Here is a 19,090-nt window from a genome sequence, read left to right on the forward strand (position 1 = left end):
CAAAATGAATCACTCCAGTAACATTAATTGGGAATTAATTATATTCTGCTGTTTGGATGTGAAAAAAGGGTAAATTTATGGAGTCAAATTCAAACACATTTCTTTTCTGCACTGACCCATAAAGATCCTTTCAGGACAGATTGGTGCATGGGGACCCAGTATCCATGTTTTTAAAACCCATGTGTAACAAACACATTCAAGATTTAAAAAGGATTTCAACTGTGAGAACGACGGATTGAACAAAGTGATCACGGTAGTGGACATGGATCGGAGAGAAGAAAGCAATTTCAGAGGAAACAAAGCAAAATAAATATTATTGCAATTTAAAAAATATATTTTTTTTTGAATATTTGAATATTTATGTGCCAATTAATAGTTTAGCAATGAAAATTGTGGTGTCATGCAGCTTATGTAATTAATATTAAAAAGTTAACTTATTAACTGATGTATGACAGTGCTCTACAGTGACTTCATTGAGAAATGATCTTCTCTCTCCACTGATTAAACACTACCTTAAATACATTCGTATTATTTAATGTGCATTGCAGTTTCCTCTCGGCATATGCACAAGAGTGGAAGGTTAAAATTTGTAGAAAATGAAGTTAAATCTCAGTAACACTTTTATTTGATAAAGAACAATATCACCTCATAAGGTTTTCAGTCCTGGTATATTTTGTTATTCAATCAGCAATTTTCAAAAATTATATATATATATATATATATATATATGTTTAAATTATATTGCCAATATCTCAATGTTTAACTTTAATGCTCCCTATTGATCAAATATGGATGGACCTGTGCACAATTAGAAGATATTACAATCTGGTGTTTCTTGAATTTGATGGTCTTTAGAAAATTTTTTCACAGATCCCATGGACCACAATATGGTTTGCATTCATTTGAATGAAAGGTGTACCTTTTCACTGCCATGTGGCCTACCCCCAGCAGCAGACACAACTCTAGCGGGGGCCCTATGCACACTGCTGCATGATAGTGGTAGCAGCATGGCTCCCAAGTGTTAACTCTTGATATGAGTGCCAGAGTATTCACAGCAATACATAGCATTCACAACAAAATGTCTCATCATTGTCACTGACAGGGAATATTCACATGATGAGGCATCTTGTCATTGATACTGTGAAGAGAGATCGGAATATCGACAAGATGAGATCCAAAAACAAAAGAAGGCATGAATGAGAAATGGCCATATAGCTTATCCAGGTCATCCTTACAACCTGCTCAGAATATTTTCATCTCCCCGCTGACCTGGCCTATATCTCTGTACTGCCCGTTGAGCAGCAATTTGTCTCTTTTTTAAGCTTTAAATGCTTCTACAAAAGGCTTCACCAAATAGTTTAAATCATTGGCACTGTGGGGAGGATTTACATTGTCATATTGAAACATAGGGGTGAGGGAACCACGCGCAATCTTGCCAATGGCAGTGTAAAGGGTTTTGAAAGGTCTTTTCTTTTATATTTAGAAAAGTTCCAGCTTTCTTTTTTTTGGTATTTTGGTGTCCAGCAGCTTTTTCGGGGTGCCCTAATGCTAAGCATTGTCAAGGAGTCACTATGATCAATGTCAAATCATGAAGAACTGTGCACATTCATGCATATGATGTAATTCAGTTTGCTTAGTGACAAAAATAATTCCAATGGGCAAAACTGCATGATCCCCTTCCTATAAAGGAACAATAACTAAATCAGTTGATTGAAATGCCAACAAGAAGGGGTTTGTGCAAGCAAGTGTTGTACAGCCTGAGCAGGAAGAGCACTTGAAGTGCTGTGCTATTATTGTTAACCTGTCTTGTAAATAAATAAGGGGAAAATCAAGACATCAAAATAACATTATCACATATACTAAGCTGTAGTCAACAAAATGAGTTTATTTTGTGAACTCTGAGTTTTTCAAAGGAATGCTTGCATGGCTCTTTAACCCTTTCCAGTGCAGGTCTTTTGATAGAATCAGAATTCAATAATCCTCACTGGCAACTTTCATCAGTTCAAATATGTGGAATAAACTAACTTCATTGGTATCTCTGGAACTTGAAGTTACAGGTTCCTATAGACCTGTTTGGTATCACATCCAGATATTATTTAACAAAATAAGATATTTAGCATTTTCTAGGTCTTCTTCTGAATAATACAAATTTAAATTCTCTTGTCATTTAAGCCTAGAAAATATATCGTTGATTTTACAATTTTTTGGAAGGGGGAAGGGGTGTTTCATAAACTAATCTGAAAAGTGCACTTCACTTATCCAGGCAAGAAATAATGATGTACTAGCTGACACGACAATCCTTACATTAAGGTCTTATCATTCAGTAACTAGCTATTTGGGTCACAAGCCCCACTGGGTATTTTAGTAACTATTGCCATCCTAGAGTAAACATGTCAATGCTTGGTGCACAATGAGTAATAGTATTTAAAACCATGTTTTGCTCATATATTACTATAGATAGATTTTACATATAACTTGAAAGAAAATATTGCAAAAACATATACAACCTTTGCATTATAAAGTTCAACATTTGAAATCTCTTTCTTCTTTCTTCTAAATATACTTTAGAATGAGCCTGAAAGTAAACAATATAGTCCACAAAGTCTGCAGCATCTGGAAATGCCAACCATGGGCCTTACCCAACTCTGGAAACAAAAGCTTCTCACTGCACCTGGTCAAATGCCAGAAATCTTTAAGACTATTTTAAATTTCACATAGACCTTGCTGTGAGAATAGTTTAAAACCAAATTTCTTTCATTCATGGACATGCTATTGAAAGGAAATCCCGATACAATGAGAAAAGCAGATCAGTAATAATTCAATAATGTCAGCTGTGACACAGAACTAGACTGGTCTTACCGACAAGGTAATAATGCTTTATATATTTATAGAGAGTTTGAGAGTTTTCTTTTTTTCTGATATTACCAGAAAAAAAGTAGGATCTTGTTTAAGAAAGGGCAAAAGAAAAACAGTGTTTGCATCAAATTGAATGGGGAACTATAATCTGTTAGAAGTTTCATGAAATGTTCCAGTAAATAAAATTATTTTGAAATCTGAGGAACTCTGTTTTTTTTTAGTTATGTTCATCATCACCTTTGAGAACTGGCTCTCTATTCAAATAAGTAGCCCAATAAACCAAGTTGAAAATCCCAAACATTAATGGAAATGCTATTCTGGCCAGTCTGTCAATTTTACTGACACTGTTGAAGGTCTTCTTGGGCTCTGGGGGCTTTTGATCCGGTTTCGGGTCTTTGGATTCTGCACCGGCACTCTTTGCGATGGTTGCCAGACCTGCATCCTTTGCAATATTTGGTGCAAAGTTCGCTGATGTTGCTGTGTAGGTGTTGTTTTTCTTCAATAGAGCCTCTCTTTCCTTTTCCTTTTTCTGCAAATCAAAATTAAAAACACTTTTTGTAAAATAAAACTTTTGAAGAAAAACATATTGTTGTCATCACTAACAAAAGCACCACAGTTAAAAAAGGGCATTGGTTTGATTCTGTTTCAGTTAAGCTATAATATAATTCACTGTGCACAGATCATGACCCAGCTTCTCCCATATATTGCAGTTTCTCCTATATTTTTCCTAATTGTCCTTGGTCACTGTCTTGTGAACAGAATGACATCGCTGTAGTGTAGGAAATAGTAAAGAGCATCAATCTGTTAAGTGTGTCTCAAATACTTAAATCAGGCATTAGTTCATTTGACTGGTATGCAAAAGCACCAGAGCCATTTTAAATACAGGAACTATGAGACAAAACCATTTCAATATCAGTTGGAAAGCAACATCATCTTGAAACTCTATTGATTCACAGATTCACCATAACAACAAAATAATTTGTAGGAATAGGAAAAGGCCACCCATCCTGGACAAGTCCATGTCTTTTCAGCTTCTAACTCTATTACCTGAATCTCTTTTCCATTTTACTTCCTGTAGATATAGGAAGATATGGGAACGATCACTGTTTTAAAGGTTTCTCTTTCTGCTTTTTTCTACAAGTTTGTGTAATTTAGTAAAACAACATTAGGTGTTGGTTGCACCCCAAATGGAACTGGCTAAGAGAAGCTACTGGGTCTAACAATATGACAGAGCTAAATTAATAATAGCAATGGCAGAAATTGCTTGTGTACCTGGTAATAAACAATTTTATCTCTAATGATACCTCAGCTCCTTCAAGCACCCAGCTAATTTGCCAGCTTGCCAACAGCACAAATATATTTTTACAAAAAAAAAGGAGACCAAATCAAATCAAAGAACATTAAAGCCAATCATAGTTTTAAACCTTGTGGTGTTTAAAAAGGATACAGGCTTACCTATATCTGCTTATTGCTGAGCAAAATTATAATTTGAAGATTAACAGGTAGAAATAGGCAATGAAGGATCAGAGGTAGCAGGAAGAAACAGAATGAAGAATTGAAGATGGAAAGTGCAACAAAATGGCATTCATTGCAAGCCAGCTATAGGCTTCAAATGTTTAAAAGCTGCCATCACCAAAAAGCAATAATTAAGAATAAAAAGAAAAAATTATGAATGCTGGAAATCAGAAATTTAAACAGCACATGCTGGAAATATACCATCAGCTTCTGAAAAAAGGCAGATTAACAGTTAAAATTGAGACCCTCTCCATCAGAACATAGGATTTACTAGACGAAAAATGACTAAGGTCCATCTAGTTTGCCTTCTACCATTCTGGTAGTCGCATGATATAAGCTATATATCTTGACCATGGAGATACAACAAGAAATCCTCTCAGTAACAGAGTACAAAAGGAACAAATTAGTAGATTAAGGTGGGAATTAGTAAGGTTAGTAAACAATTATCATGGAACATTCTGAAGTGAACTTGAATGTAAAATGTTTGCTGGTGCACGATATACATCATAGCGCAGCCCATCAGAGGAAAATATAAAATGATTGTTGACAGGATCTTTCTGCCAGAATGTCCAGGAAGAAAAAGTATATATGGATCATCCCTTTTAAGTCATCCAAGACTGTGTGCCAGATATATATTTTACAGTTTTTACAGGAGTGTATTGAGAACAACAACAACTTGCATTTATATAGAGTCTTTAATGTAATAAAACGTCTCAAGGCGCTTTCTTCTTCTTAGGCAGTCCCATGAATTGAGGATGACTTGCTTCCACGCCAAAACAGGATGAGTTAAATGAGTTCACAGGTGTTTCAATGAAGGACCTAATATTCCTGGTCCCGAATTGCATATTGAAGGGTGGAAGATGCCTGTGCGTGGATTTTTTTAATGTGTGGTGGCCGTTGCACACCAGCCACCACACGGGCTTGACAGAGCTAGGTCTTGGTCCAGTGGCAAGGGTAAACCAAGACGACTGGAGACCAGCTCTGCTGCACAGACCTAGTGCATACACATATCGCAGTGTGGGCTGGCCTGTGCTGCCCCTGGGTCCACGTCTCTTCTGGGCCCCGAACTCACGCCTCTCCTGGGCCCCGATCACGTCGCTCTGCAATCTCTCGCTGCTCCTTCGCCCCGACCTCGCTGTTCCTGTTCTACCTGCCTACACTCCAATCAGCGATCTGGGTTATGGTGACATCCAGTCCAGTCGCCCTCCTCACAGCCGGTACCCTCCCGGATGGGCTTGCGCTGCTACCTGGAGTTTTACAGGAATGGTAGCAAACAAAGCTTGCCACCAGGCCACATAAAGAGATATTAGCACAGATAAAAGTAGGTTTTAAGAAGCATCTTAAATGAGGAGAGAGACGTAGAGAGGCGGACAGGTTTATTAGGGAGGAAATTCCAGAGTTATGGGCATAGGCAGCTGAGTATGGTGATACTGCAAGAAATCCTCTCAGTAGCAGAGTTCAATGTTACTGAAACTACCATTATGGCTAAGACATTGCTCGTGATGGTCAGTTCCCGCTTCCTCCCCAAAAAATAAATAGGTTTGCCTAACCTGAACCATCAATTAACTTCTTTGACATAGGATATCATTATTTCACTATACACAACTAAATCAATTTACGATAAAATTGTGAAAAGTGTATATCATAACCAATGTTGAGTGGCTGAGCAGCACTCTGGAGCTCCCGCGTAGCCAGTTGACCGGCTTTTAAATGTAAGAACCATGCAGGCATTGTATTTTGAATGGGCCGCGCTGCTCCTTAAAAGGGCCACGCATCCCAAAAAAATTAAAGTGAAAATTGATCACAACCTCGTTTCTCCAAATTCAAACTGTTGTCTGAATATCCCTAAAATTCAGAACACTTTGATATTATAATTTCAATAACGATTAAAGGAAATATTTCCAGATTTGCACGCTTGCTGTCAATGTTGAGTTTCCAGCTGATTCCAATGAAAACTCAACAGGTGCTACATAAATGTTCAAGGATCTTTAAACAAATCAGAATTCTTAGCTTCCTCCAAATGTCTGAGGAATTGTATTCTTCTGCACTTGCTGTGGGACTATATGAGAGAGTTCAATTATCTTGGAGAGACTAGGTTATTTAATTTAAAGAGATTTCTTTTATAAAGAGATCCCAAACTGTTCAGTTACGGAGCACTTTGATATTAGAATATGATGTGACCCAGAAACCCCGGCTGGAAGCGCAGTTCTGCAAATCTACAGTGAGAACAGGATCAGCGCAGTCTGTTTGTCTTGTCATCTGCAGATGTACACTCCCAGCAGAGGTTGTGGGATAACTATCAGTAGAGTTAGTATCCTAGGTGATTTTCCCCACCCTAACTCAGAGGCACTCAGGTTGACTAGCATAGCACAGACCAGTGAGTGAATAAGGACATAAGAACAGAAGAATAAGGAGCAGGAGTTGGCCATATGGTCCATCGAGCCTGCTCCACCATTTAATAATATCATGGCTGATCTTCAACTCGACTCAACTCAACTTTCCCACCCGTTCACCATGTCCCTTGATTCTCCGAGAATCCAAAAATCTATCGATCTCAGCCTTGAATATCCTCAAAGACTCAGCATCCACAGCCCTTTGGGGCAGAGAATTCCAAAGATTCACAACCCTCTGAGTGAAGAAATTCCTCCTCATCTCGGTCTTAAATGGCCTACACTTTATCCTGAGACTGTGCCCCGTAGTTTTCGACACTCCAGGCAGGGGAAACAACCTTTGCATCTACCCCGTAAATCCCCTTCAGAATCTTGTATGTTTCAATGAGATCACCTCTCATTCTTCTAAACTCCAGAGAGTATCGGTTTATTCTGCTCAATCTCTCATCATAGGACAGCCCTCTCATCCTGGGAATCAATCCAGTGAACATTTGTTGCATCGCCTACAAAGCAATTCTTTCTTAGTTAAGGAAAACAAGACTGTGCACATTACTCCCGGTGTGGTCTCACCAAGCCCTGTACTTGATTGTTCTTCATAGAAACACCTGTGAACTCATCCTTTTTTGGCGTGGAAGCAGGTCATCCTCGTTTCAAGGGACTGCCTATGATGATGATGATGATGATGTACAATTGGGACCTTGCTGAGCAAATTCACTGGGAATAATTATAAATTTTGGCAGGCGTGCAAAGCTGGTGGTAATGAATCCATTATACATTTACCTAAATTTCCTATCCACCAAGGTCATCCACTGATGACTTCTAGCCAAGCTGTTCCAGTACAGCTACAACACCCAACAAAATGGAAAATGGCCCAGGTGTATCCTCTCCACAAAAAGCACAGTAAATCCAATCCGACCAATTACTGCCCCTTCAGCTGACTCTCAATCATCAGCAAAGGGATGGAAGGTGTTACTGACAGTGCTATCAAGTGGCACTTACTCACCAATAACCTGCTCACCGATGCTCAGGGCTGGATTTTATCAACCTCAACGGGTCTGCGGCGAGCACCGCCTTTGGCGAGTCCCGAACTTGCAGCTGTCTCGATCTCGGCCTCTAACATGACTTTACCTTGATGGGGCTTGTTAAGCCCACCCCGCGAGGTTCCCAGCTAATTAAAAGGAAGTGGGTCTGCTGATGTCAGCTGATGACGCATCATCAGCCAGTTTCCTTAAAGGGATTACGTCCACGTTCATTTTGACAGTTGTGCTGTCAGTGTTCTACAGCATTGAGGTGCTGCAAACACTGACAAGCACTGCACAAAGGTGCAGGGCTGCACACAGGCTCTCCCATGACTTATTCCATATGCTTATGGAGGGAGTCACAGCACACAGGGACATTCTCGTCCCTTCCAATGAGCGGAAAAGACCTTCCCAGGACACCAATGCAGCCTGGTTGCACATTGCACAGGAGGGCACAAGCAGGGATGTTGTCAGGAGGACCAGGTTGCAGTGGTACAAACCTTTCAATGATCTCAGTAGATCACAAAATGTTACTGCAAAGCCACACTCAACCTCATGCTGCGGTGCCATGCATCACATCCCCATCACTCTGCCTTCCCTACCTTACTCCTGCACATCCTTACTCACACTAGCTTACCTTGCACCTCCACAAATGCCTGTATCTACATTATCACTTTCCCATCTCACTAGTCTCCCCTCACACTTGCCCTCATCCTTGTCCAATCATACTAACAAACAACACACAGGAATGGGTGTTATCGCCAATGTTCACGTAAAGTTTCTGCTAAGGTGTTGTCAAACACTGAAATCTTTATTTTCAACACCTTGCCTTCTTGGACAGATCTATGTGCACCTTTGGAAGTGGCTTAGTGAGTTGCAGTGAATGGTGAGACATAACGGTACCCCGCAATGATGATAAGAGTGAAAGGAATGGCTTAGGTATTGTAGAGATGCTTTATGGTGTTGTTGTAGGGTGGTGCAAACCTGGTGCATCATGTGACAGCCAGAGTGTATAGCATCAAGTGAAGTCAATCTGGCTTTGGCGAGGCCATCCCTGGCCTCCCAGGCAGCAATGTGGTCAGGTGCTGATGCCTTGTGCCCTGTGCAGCATCAGGTGATTGCTGAGAAGGTTGGAGCTGTTGTTGGTGTTGCTGGTGTGCCTGGTGATGCTGGTATGCCTCGTGATATCGGTGTTGGGGCTGATCGTGGTGGGATTCTGAGGACTAAGGTGAGATTTTTTTCAAGGTCACCAATGCTGCTAGAATCGATAGAAAACTGAAGTTGAGATGACAGAAGCGATCTGTCAATGGTAAGAGAGGTTGCTCCAAGGAAGTGACATTGGATAGAGAGTTCCCTCCAAACACTTCAAACCTCCAAAAAGCTGAAAAGTGTATTTCATATCCTGAAGACTCCAGCTTCTAAGATTGGAAAGTGAACAGCTGTGAAATGGTAGCTTTTATACCACTTTTGCAGCTGCCAGCTACTCACAGCAATGGAGAGTCATTCAGAACTCAACACATTTACCTGAGCGACGTGAAGTTGGAAAAAGTTGGAAAAATCATTCGAACCTGGTAAAATACCTTTAAACAGCTTCTCAACTATTTCAATTGCCTGACCTGCCATTTAATACCAGGTCTTCTAACCGCAGGCAGAGCCGGCACTTGGGAAATTAACAAGGAGGCGGGTTCAGAGCCCGGATACCGCCCCACTGTCAATCTTTTAGATTTTGACAGTAGACCTGCCTCCAAACTCTCACTCTGAGCACCGGCAAGATTCTGGCCTCATATTGTGTTCCACTAGGACCACCCAACTTCAGACCTCATTACAGCATTGATCCAGACATGGACAAAAGAGCTGAATTCCAGAGGTGAGGTGAGAGTGACTGCCCTTGACATCAAAGCAGAATTTGATCAATTGTGGCACCAAGGAGCCCAAGTAAAATCAAAGTCAATGTAGATCAGAGGGAAAATGCCCCACAGGCTGAAGTAGTACCTAGCACAAATAAAGATGACTGTGGTTGTTGGAGGTCAATCATCTCAGCCCCAGGATATCACTGCAGGAGTTCCTCAGGGCAGTGTCCTAGACCCAACCATCTTCAGCTGCTTTATCAATGACCTTCACTCCATCATAAGGTCAGAAGTGCGAATGTTCACTGATGACTGCACAGTGTTCAGTTCCATTCGCAATTCCTCTGATAATGAAGCAGTCCGTGCCCGCATGCAGCACAAACTGGACAAATGACAAGTAACATTTGCGCCACACGAGTGCCAGGCAGTTACTATCTCCAACAAGAGAATCTGACAACCTCCCCCTAACATTCAATGGCATTACCATCGTAGAATTCCCCACTGTCAACATCCTTGGGGTTCACCATTGACCAGAAACTTAACTGGACCAGTCACATAGACACTGTGGCTAAAAAAGATCAGAGGCTGGGTATTCTGTGAGGAGTGACTCACCCTGAGTCCCCAAAGCCTTTCCACCAGTTACAAGGCATGTCAGGAGTGTGCTGGCATACTCTCCACTAGCCTGGATGAATGCAAATCCAACAATACTCAAGAGACTTGATATTATCCAGGACAAAGCAGCCTGCTTGATTGGCACCCCATCCAATACCTTAATCATTCACTCCCTCCACCATCAGCACACCCCTGCTGCAGTGGGTACCATCTACAAGATGCACTGTAGCAACTTGCCAAGGCTTCTTCAATAACTCCTCCCAAACCCACGACCTCTACCACCTAGAAAGACAAGGCACATGGGAAAATCACCACCTCCAAGTGCTCCTCCAGGTCACACACCATTCTGACTTGAAAATATATCACCGTTCCTTCATTATCGCTAAGTCAAAGTCCTGAAACTCCCTACCTAACAGTACTATGGGAGTATCTTCACTACACGGACCACAGCAGTTCAGGAAGGTGGCTCACCACCACCTTCTCAAGGTCAAGTAGGGATGGGCAATAAATGCTAGTCATGACAGCAATGCCCATGAATGAATAAATTAAAGCAATTAAAAACTGGAAAGCAGTTCGTGCAGGGCGTATAAAGTACAGGTACAGCGTCGAAAGTCCGGAAACCTCGGGACCGAGATCGCTCTGGATCCTGTGTATTTCCAGACTTCGGAACGTCCTTCTGACATCCCAAACCCGGAAATCCGAAGTAAGGAGTGCTGGTTCTGACGGGCAGCGAAGCCTGGAGTCTGGTGGGCGGTGGGGCCTTAGTAGTCCGGCGGGTGGCGGGGCCAGGAAATTCCGATGGGTGGCGGGGCCTGGAGAGTCTGGTGGGCGGCAGGCCGAGGTAAGGAGCAGGGAGTCTGGCGGGCAGCGGGGCTGGGGATTCGTCAGCGGCCCGAGGCAGGGGAGTCCGGGAGGTGCAAGAGGGTGGCGGGGGGGGGTTGGGTCTGGATTCCAGATAATTTTCCAGATTCCGGACGACCCCGCCACAGATCGTCCCTGTGTCCAGATTCCGGAACAGTACGGATTTCCAGAACTCCGGATTTTCGACGCTGTACCTGTACCACATTTTCACCCGAAGACAAAGTGAAAATGATCCCCACTGAATCATCAGGGCGGCAGGTGTGCTGTTTGTAACACTATAAATTATTTTCTTTATTTGTGGGAATCTCACGGTTTTTAGGGGATCTCTCAGCATGAAGCCATTCTAAAGACAATGGCCTGGACTTTCTGTTTCCTATGATGGTGTACTCTCATCATACGCCGTCGTAAGCCTTTTACAAGGCCCAGAAAGTTTTGGGTTTCCTCATGTGCTGTGCATGCATGAAACCCCAGAACTTGCGATCTGTGAAGTTTCGCCTTGACAGATCTACTGCACCACCCCAAAAATCACTTTCGCTATTTGTCCAACTACTGTGCAGCAAATGCCCACAAAACCCTTACGCCTGGTAAGCGGAGGCACAGGGCCTGCTTTCATCAGCATAAGAGTTAATCTAAATCTTAAATTAAAAATTAAGTAAAAAATCATACACAAACACTTAAAATTATTTTATGTAAATGTTTGCCTGGATTAAAATGTTATAAATTATTTTTCAAAAAAATTAAAGTTTTTATTGTAAATGTTTCATTAAAGGGACTTGTAATTAAATTTGGAAATGGGAACATTATTTTTATTCCAGTTGTGTAAATTATTTAATTATATGGGGATTCCGTTCGTAAATAGAATCTCCATAACCATATGAGGAATCCTCCTTTCTGATAGGAGGACACTTCAAAACTGCCTGCATCCCTGAGATCCATAGGCCTTCACACAGGCGTACGACTGCAGGCGCAGTACCTGAACTCTCCGAAGCCCTGGAGCCAGCGGATTTTTTAATCGGGTCAGAGGCGTACTCCGGATGTATGCCTTCGACCGCAAATTCCGGCCCAATATAAATGCGTTGCAGTGTTGTCAAAACTGTTAAGAAATTGATTACACAATAGTTTACTTTTGAACTAACATAATCAGTGCAATGTTATATTGCAGCAAATGGCTGCTAGCAGAGAACCATGTTGTTATAAGCTGCCAGTCAAGTCCACAATACCTACCCAGTTAAAAACATCAATTATCCTCTCACCTCTGAGTCAGAAGGTTGTGGGTTCAAGTTCCATTCCAGAGACTTGAGCACAAAAATCTAGGCCGCCATTCCAGTGCAGTGCTGAGGGGGTGCTGCACTGTCGGAGGTGCCGCCTTTCGGATAGGACATTAAACTGAGGCTCTGTCTGCGCTCTCAGGTGGTAAAAGATCCTATGGCCAATTTAATTCCTCAATCAAAGTCTAAAACAGATTATCTGGTCCTTATTAGATTGCGGTTTGTGGGATCCTGCTGTGCGCAAATTGGCTGCCGTGTTTTCTACATTACAACAGTGACTGCACTTCAAAAAGTATTTCATTAGTTGTAAAGCACTTTGGAGCCTGTGGTCATGAAAGGAGCTATATAAATGCAAGGCATTCTTTTCTTATTTATTCAAACTCACATTATTTTCTTTTTTTTGTGTGGTCAAATGCCAGAGTGCAGATAATATACAGAATTAAAAAGTGCATCAACAAGATTTAAATATTTTCCAGTGTTTAACCATGGCACATTTTATAAAGGCATCTGTACAGTCTTGTTTATACTAATTAAACAAAAATAAAAATATACATTTTACCTTTTCAGGAACTAAGCTTTTTCCATCCCAAGCCCAACTCCTCTTTGTGAAGTAGTTTACTGTGGCAAATTCAATAAGTGCAGAAAACACAAAAGCATAACAAACGGCAATGAACCAATCCATAGCGGTTGCATATGCAACTTTGGGGAGTGAGTTCCTGGCACTGATACTTAGAGTTGTCATTGTCAATACAGTTGTGACCCCTGAATAAGACACAATACAAAACATGTTACTGGAATAATTTTGTGTAATATGTGTAAGTTTGCTTCCTTTAACACTCAGTGAAAAAAAATCATTTTTATGAATAATGCAATACAATAGCACTGCTGACTGAATCTTGTAATATAGCCACAGGCACATGTTAAGAATATACAATTGGGAATTTACCACTCAACTTTGTTGACAATTGTTGTACAAAAGGTCATTACGTTTGCAACATGCATAGAAAGATGGGACTGGGGAATTAATAATGGAGAACAGGGAAATGACAGAGACGTTGAACAAATATTTAGTATCGGTCTTCACAGTAGAAGACAGTAAAAACATCCCAATAGTGGATAATCAAGAGGCTTTAGAGGGGGAGGAACTTAATACAATCACTATCATTAATGAAGTAGTACTCAGTAAAATAATGGGACTGAAGGCGGACAAGTCCCCTGGACCTGATGGCTTACATCCTAGGGTCTTAAAAGAGGTGGCTGCAGAGATAGTAGATGCATTGGTTGTAATCTACCAAAATTCCCTGGATTCTGGGGTGGTCCCAGCGGATTGGAAAACCGCAAATGTAACGCCCCTATTTAAAAAATGAGGCAGACAAAAAGTAGGAAACTATAGACCAGTTAACCTAACATCTGTCGTTGAGAAAATGCTGGTGTCCATTATTAAGGAAGCAGTAGCGAGACTGTTAGAAAAGCATAATTCAATTAAGCAGCGTCAGCATGGTTTTATGAAAGGGAAATCATGTTTGACAAATTTTCTGGAGTACTTTGAGGATGTAACGAGCAGGGTGGATAAGGGAGAACCAGTGGATGCGATGTATTTGGATTTCCAGCAGGCATTCGATAAGGTGCCTCGTAAAAGGTTGCTGCACAAGATAAAATTTCACGGGGTTGGGGGTAATATATTAGCATGGATAGAGGTTGGGCTAACAAACAGAAAACAGAGAGTAGGAATAATTGGGTAATTTTTCGGTTGGCAAACAATGACTAGTGGGGTGCTGCAGGGATTGGTGCTGGGTCCTCAACTATTTACAATCTATATTAATGACTTGGATGAAGGGGCTGAGTGTAATGTAGCCAAGTTTGCTGATGATACCAAGATGGGTGGGAAAGCAAATTGTGAGGAGGACACAAAAAATCTGCAAAGGGATATAGACAGGCTAATTGAGTGGACAAAAATTTGGCAGATGGAGTATAATGTGGGAAAATATGAGGTTATCCACTTTGGCAGAAAAAATAGAAAAGCAAATTATAATTTAAATGGAGAAAAATTGCAAAGTACTGCAGTACAGAGGAACCTGTGGGTCCTTGTGCATGAAACACAAAAAGTGAGTATGCAGGTACAGCAAGTAATCAGGAAGGCAAATGGAATGTTGGCCTTTATTGCAAGGGGGCATAGAGTATAAAAGCAGAGAAGTCCTGCTACAACTGTACAGGGTATTGGTAAGGCCACACCTAGAGTACTGCGAGCAATTTTGGTCTCCGTACTTAAGGAAGGATATACTTGCATTGGAGACTGTTCAGAGAAGGTTCATTAGGTTGATTACAAAGGTAAACTTGCGCAAAACATAAAAACAGATAGTAAAAGCTTTTACAGATATATAAAACGGAAAAGAGTGACTAAAGTAAATGTTGGTCCCTTAGAAGATGAGAAGGGAGATTTAATAATGGGAAATGTGGAAATGGCTGAGACCTTAAACAATTATTTTGCTTCGGTCTTCACATTGGAAGACACAAAAACCATGCCAAAAATTGCTGGTCACAGCAATGTGGAAAGGGAGGACCTTGAGACAATCACTATCACTAGGGGGGTAGTGCTGGACAGGCTAATGGGACTCAAGGTAGACAAGTCCCCTGTTCCTGATGAAATGCATCCCAGGGTATTAAAAGAGATGGCGGAAGTTATAGCAGATGCATTCGTTATAATCTACCACAATTCTCTGGACTCTGGGGAAGTACCAGCGGATTGGAAAGCAGCTAATGTAACGCCTCTGTTTAAAAAAGGGGGCAGACAAAAGGCAGGTAACTATAGGCCGGTTAGTTTAACATCTGTAGTGGGGAAAATGCTTGAAACTATCATTAAGGAAGAAATAGCGGGACATCTAGATAGGAATAGTGCAATCAAGCAGACGCAGCATGGATTCATGAAGAGGAAATCATGTTTAACTAATTTACTGGAATTCTTTGAGGATATAACGAGCATGGTGGATAGAGGTGTACCGATGGATGTGGTGTATTTAGATTTCCAAAAGGCATTCGATAAGGTGTCACACAAAAGGTTACTGCAGAAGATAGAGGTACGCGGAGTCAGAGGAAATGTATTAGCATGGATAGAGAATTGGCTGGCGAACAGAAAGCAGAGAGTCGGGATAAATGGGTCCTTTTCGGGTTGGAAATCGGTGGTTAATGGTGTGCCACAGGGATCGGTGCTGGGACCACAACTGTTTACAATATACATAGATGTCCTGGAAGAGGGGACAGAGTGTAGTGTAACAAAATTTGCAGATGACACTAAGATTAATGGGAAAGCGGGTTGTGTAGAGGACACAGAGAGGCTGCAAAGAGATTTGGATAGGTTAAGCGAATGGGCTAAGGTTTGGCAGATGGAATACAATGTCGGAAAGTGTGAGGTCATCCACCTTGGGAAAAAAAACAGTAAAAGGGATTATTATTTGAATGGGGATAAATTACAACATGCTGAGGTGCAGAGGGACCTGGGAGTCCTTGTGCATGAATCCCAAAAAGTTAGTTTGCAGGTGCAGCAGGTAATCAGGAAGGCGAATGGAATGTTGGCCTTCATTGCGAGAGGGATGATGTACAAAAGCAGGGAGGTCCTGCTGCAACTGTATAGGGTCTTGGTAAGGCCGCACCTGGAGTACTGCATGCAGTTTTGGTCACCTTACTTAAGGAAGGATATAATGGCTTTGGAGGGGGTACAGAGACGATTCACGAGGCTGATTCCGGAGATGAGGGGGTTACCTTATGATGATAGATTGAGTAGACTGGGTCTTTACTCATTGGAGTTCAGAAGGATGAGGGGTGATCTTATAGAAACATTTAAAATCATGAAAGGGATAGACAAGATAGAGGCAGAGAGGTTGTTTCCGCTGGTAGGGGAGACTAGAACTAGGGGGCACAGCCTCAAAAAACAGGGGAGCCAATTTAAAACCGAGTTGAGAAGGAATTTCTTCTCCCAGAGTATTGTGAATCTGTGGAATTCTCTGCCCAAGGAAGCAGTTGAGGCTAGCTCATTGAATGTATTCAAGTCACAGATAGATAGATTTTTAACCAATAAGGGAATTAAGGGTTACGGGGAGAGGGCGGGTAAATGGAGCTGAGTCCATGGCCAGATCAGCCATGATCTTATTGAATGGCGGAGCAGGCTCGAGGGGCTAGATGGCCTACTCCTGTTCCTAATTCTTATGTTCTTATGTTCTTGATTCCAGAGATGAGGCAGTTGATTTATGAAGATAGGTTGAGTAGGTTGGGCCTATACACATTGGAGTTCAGAAGAATGAGAGGTGATCTTATCGAAATATATAAGATAATGAGGGGACTCGACAAGGTGGATGCAGAGAGAATATTTCCACTCATCGGGGAAACTAAAACTAGAGAATATAGTCTCAGAATAAAGGTCCGCCCATTTAAAACTTTCTTGGAATTCTTGGAGTAAATCTATGAAATTCCATGCTCCAGACAGCTGTGGAGGCTGGGTCATTGAATATATTTAAGGCGGAGATAGACAGATTTTTGAGCGATAGGGAGTAAAGGGTTATGGGGAGCGGGTGGGGTAGTGGAGCTGAGTCCATGATCAGATCAGCCATGATCTTATTGAAAGGCGAAGCAGGCTTGCTGGGCCAAATGGCCTACTCCTGTTGCTATTTATTTTGTTCTTATGTTCTTAAATATAGTCGCAGGCAGCATTATGCCAAATGGTATATGGGTAACTTGACTAACCTTTTATTTTATGCTACAAGTTCATATTGCACTGGAGTTAAATTCTTCTTGATGATCATTTTGGAAAAAATTGCCATGTGTTTCCCTGTACATTTTATTGACATGAGAAATTGCACTCTCTATTGATCATCCTATATGTACAGCAATATAGCCCTAACTATTTTAGATTTATCTTGATATTAAATTTAAGTATGTATTAGAAGATGGTGACTGTAATGATACAAAGAAGGCTATCCAGCTGAATTTATGATCAACTATATTATCTCTTCAAGTTCTGTCTTCATCTCCTAGTGTGAATAACAGTATTTTTATTTTTAGCAAGTAGCCATTTTTTCACCCATTTTTTCCTCTGTTGTTTTCACCCAAAATCACAATGGAAAGGGCAAACATAAACTTCTCTCAACCCTTAGCCATACTGCTTTGTAACCAACTACTAGGAAAACTGACCAAATTAGCCCGGCCTTCATTTTTTCCTTCTCCCTTCACTTCTGTTTTTGAGCTTTTCTTGGGTCTAACTGGGATCAGTACATTGTCACATGTGGTCCTTCCAAGAATTTATCTGTTTTTACCACTCTACAACTTAGTGCATTATTGCAGCATTTGTTTTCACTACCATCTCCCAATTATGCTCTTCCTCACTTTAAACAAAGAACACAAAATCCCTTTTAATCCTGGCCAAGCTAAAATAAGAAGTTCAATTATTTCAAATTTCATGAAAAAATAAATAAGGAAAGGCCATTGAACCATTCAACTTGCTCCATTGAAATCTCAGTTCAATGCCCAACCTAACCTTTTTGCATCTTTTCCTTATTATAAATTTGTATAATTCTACTCTTCTCTGAAACAGAAATCGATCCTATTCCTTGTTGCATGTTTCAGCTGAATCTATCTTTACTCCACTAAGTTGTAATGATCATGTAATTGGTTCTGCATAATATACTGCTCCCTCTATATTATTGACATGGAATGCTCTACCTGTACTAATCTCCGATAATGGCCCTGAATTTGCCATACAAGGTGCGCACACGCCCGTAGGGGCCCCAAAAGTTCCAGGTTTAGGCATGCAAAGGGCATGCACCGAAACCCTGAACTTGTGATCTGTCAAGAATCCGCTTGACAGATTGCACGCATCCAGAAGTAAAGGGTCTCCGCGGGCTATTTGCCCAACTTCTGCCCAGTGAAGGCCCGTGAAATTCTTATGACTGATAGTAAGGTCTGCTTTTATCTGTGCAAGACTTTTAAAGGACAGAAAAATACATTTTTTCAATAATGGAAACATTTAAAATCCTGTTAAATAAGGTATGTTTATTTTACATATTAATAAATATGTAAATTTATTTTTCAAAAAATTAAATGTTTGTTTTAAATAAATAATTAAATTCCATTTTGATTCATTTTAAACATGTGATTTTTAAAAAAGTTTATTTAAATTTTTCTGTGTTTTGGGGTATTCCCATTCATACCTATGGTGATTCCATACATATGGAACTCACCACAAGTATTATTGAGAACACCCCTACTTTGATTGATTGGGCCGGCCCACATGATCCCCTGGGTGCGTGCGAAGCGCCTACTCTCTGAAATACGTGGGCCTCTATGCAGGCCTTTGCGTAGAGGTCCAGGACCACAAGTCTCCGAACCTCCAGGTAAATTCGTAGAAATTTTTCAGGTCGGAGGCATCTGCCCGTGGGAAGCCTCCGACCGCAATTTCTAGGCTAATTATTATCAAATTTGAAATTCCACTCCTTAATCGCGATATGTTCTATATTTGGAAGGATTAGAATATACATTTCTCAGCACCTCTAGATTAATAGTGCATTTAGTTTACTTGGACATGAAGTGCTACAAGCTGTAGAACCTCGCAGTATTTTTCATGTCATAGCCTTTCATGTCATAGGAACATAATTCATTGACATATAAAAGTTAAATGAGATGTAGTCTTTAAATAAAGGCAAACTTTTCAGTATTTAAAAATTTTATCTATGTAT

At 41.0% G+C, this 19,090-nt stretch overlaps 1 protein-coding gene across 1 annotated transcript in view; it reads right to left on the bottom strand.

The window, feature by feature from the left end:
- Positions 1–3,073: 3,073 nt before the first annotated feature.
- LOC139262043 (gamma-aminobutyric acid receptor subunit alpha-1-like) overlaps positions 3,074–19,090 on the bottom strand; it is a 57,175-nt gene continuing 41,158 nt past the window's right edge. Inside the window, exons 8-9 of the mRNA XM_070877207.1 lie at positions 12,928–13,130; positions 3,074–3,385 (exon numbers count right to left, since the gene is read on the bottom strand). Coding sequence (XP_070733308.1) covers positions 3,074–3,385; positions 12,928–13,130 — 515 coding nt within the window. The remainder of the gene's footprint in view (positions 3,386–12,927; positions 13,131–19,090) is intronic.

The sequence above is a fragment of the Pristiophorus japonicus genome, chromosome 4 (assembly GCF_044704955.1).
Source record: "Pristiophorus japonicus isolate sPriJap1 chromosome 4, sPriJap1.hap1, whole genome shotgun sequence".
In the NCBI taxonomy this organism is placed as follows: Eukaryota; Metazoa; Chordata; class Chondrichthyes; family Pristiophoridae; genus Pristiophorus; species Pristiophorus japonicus.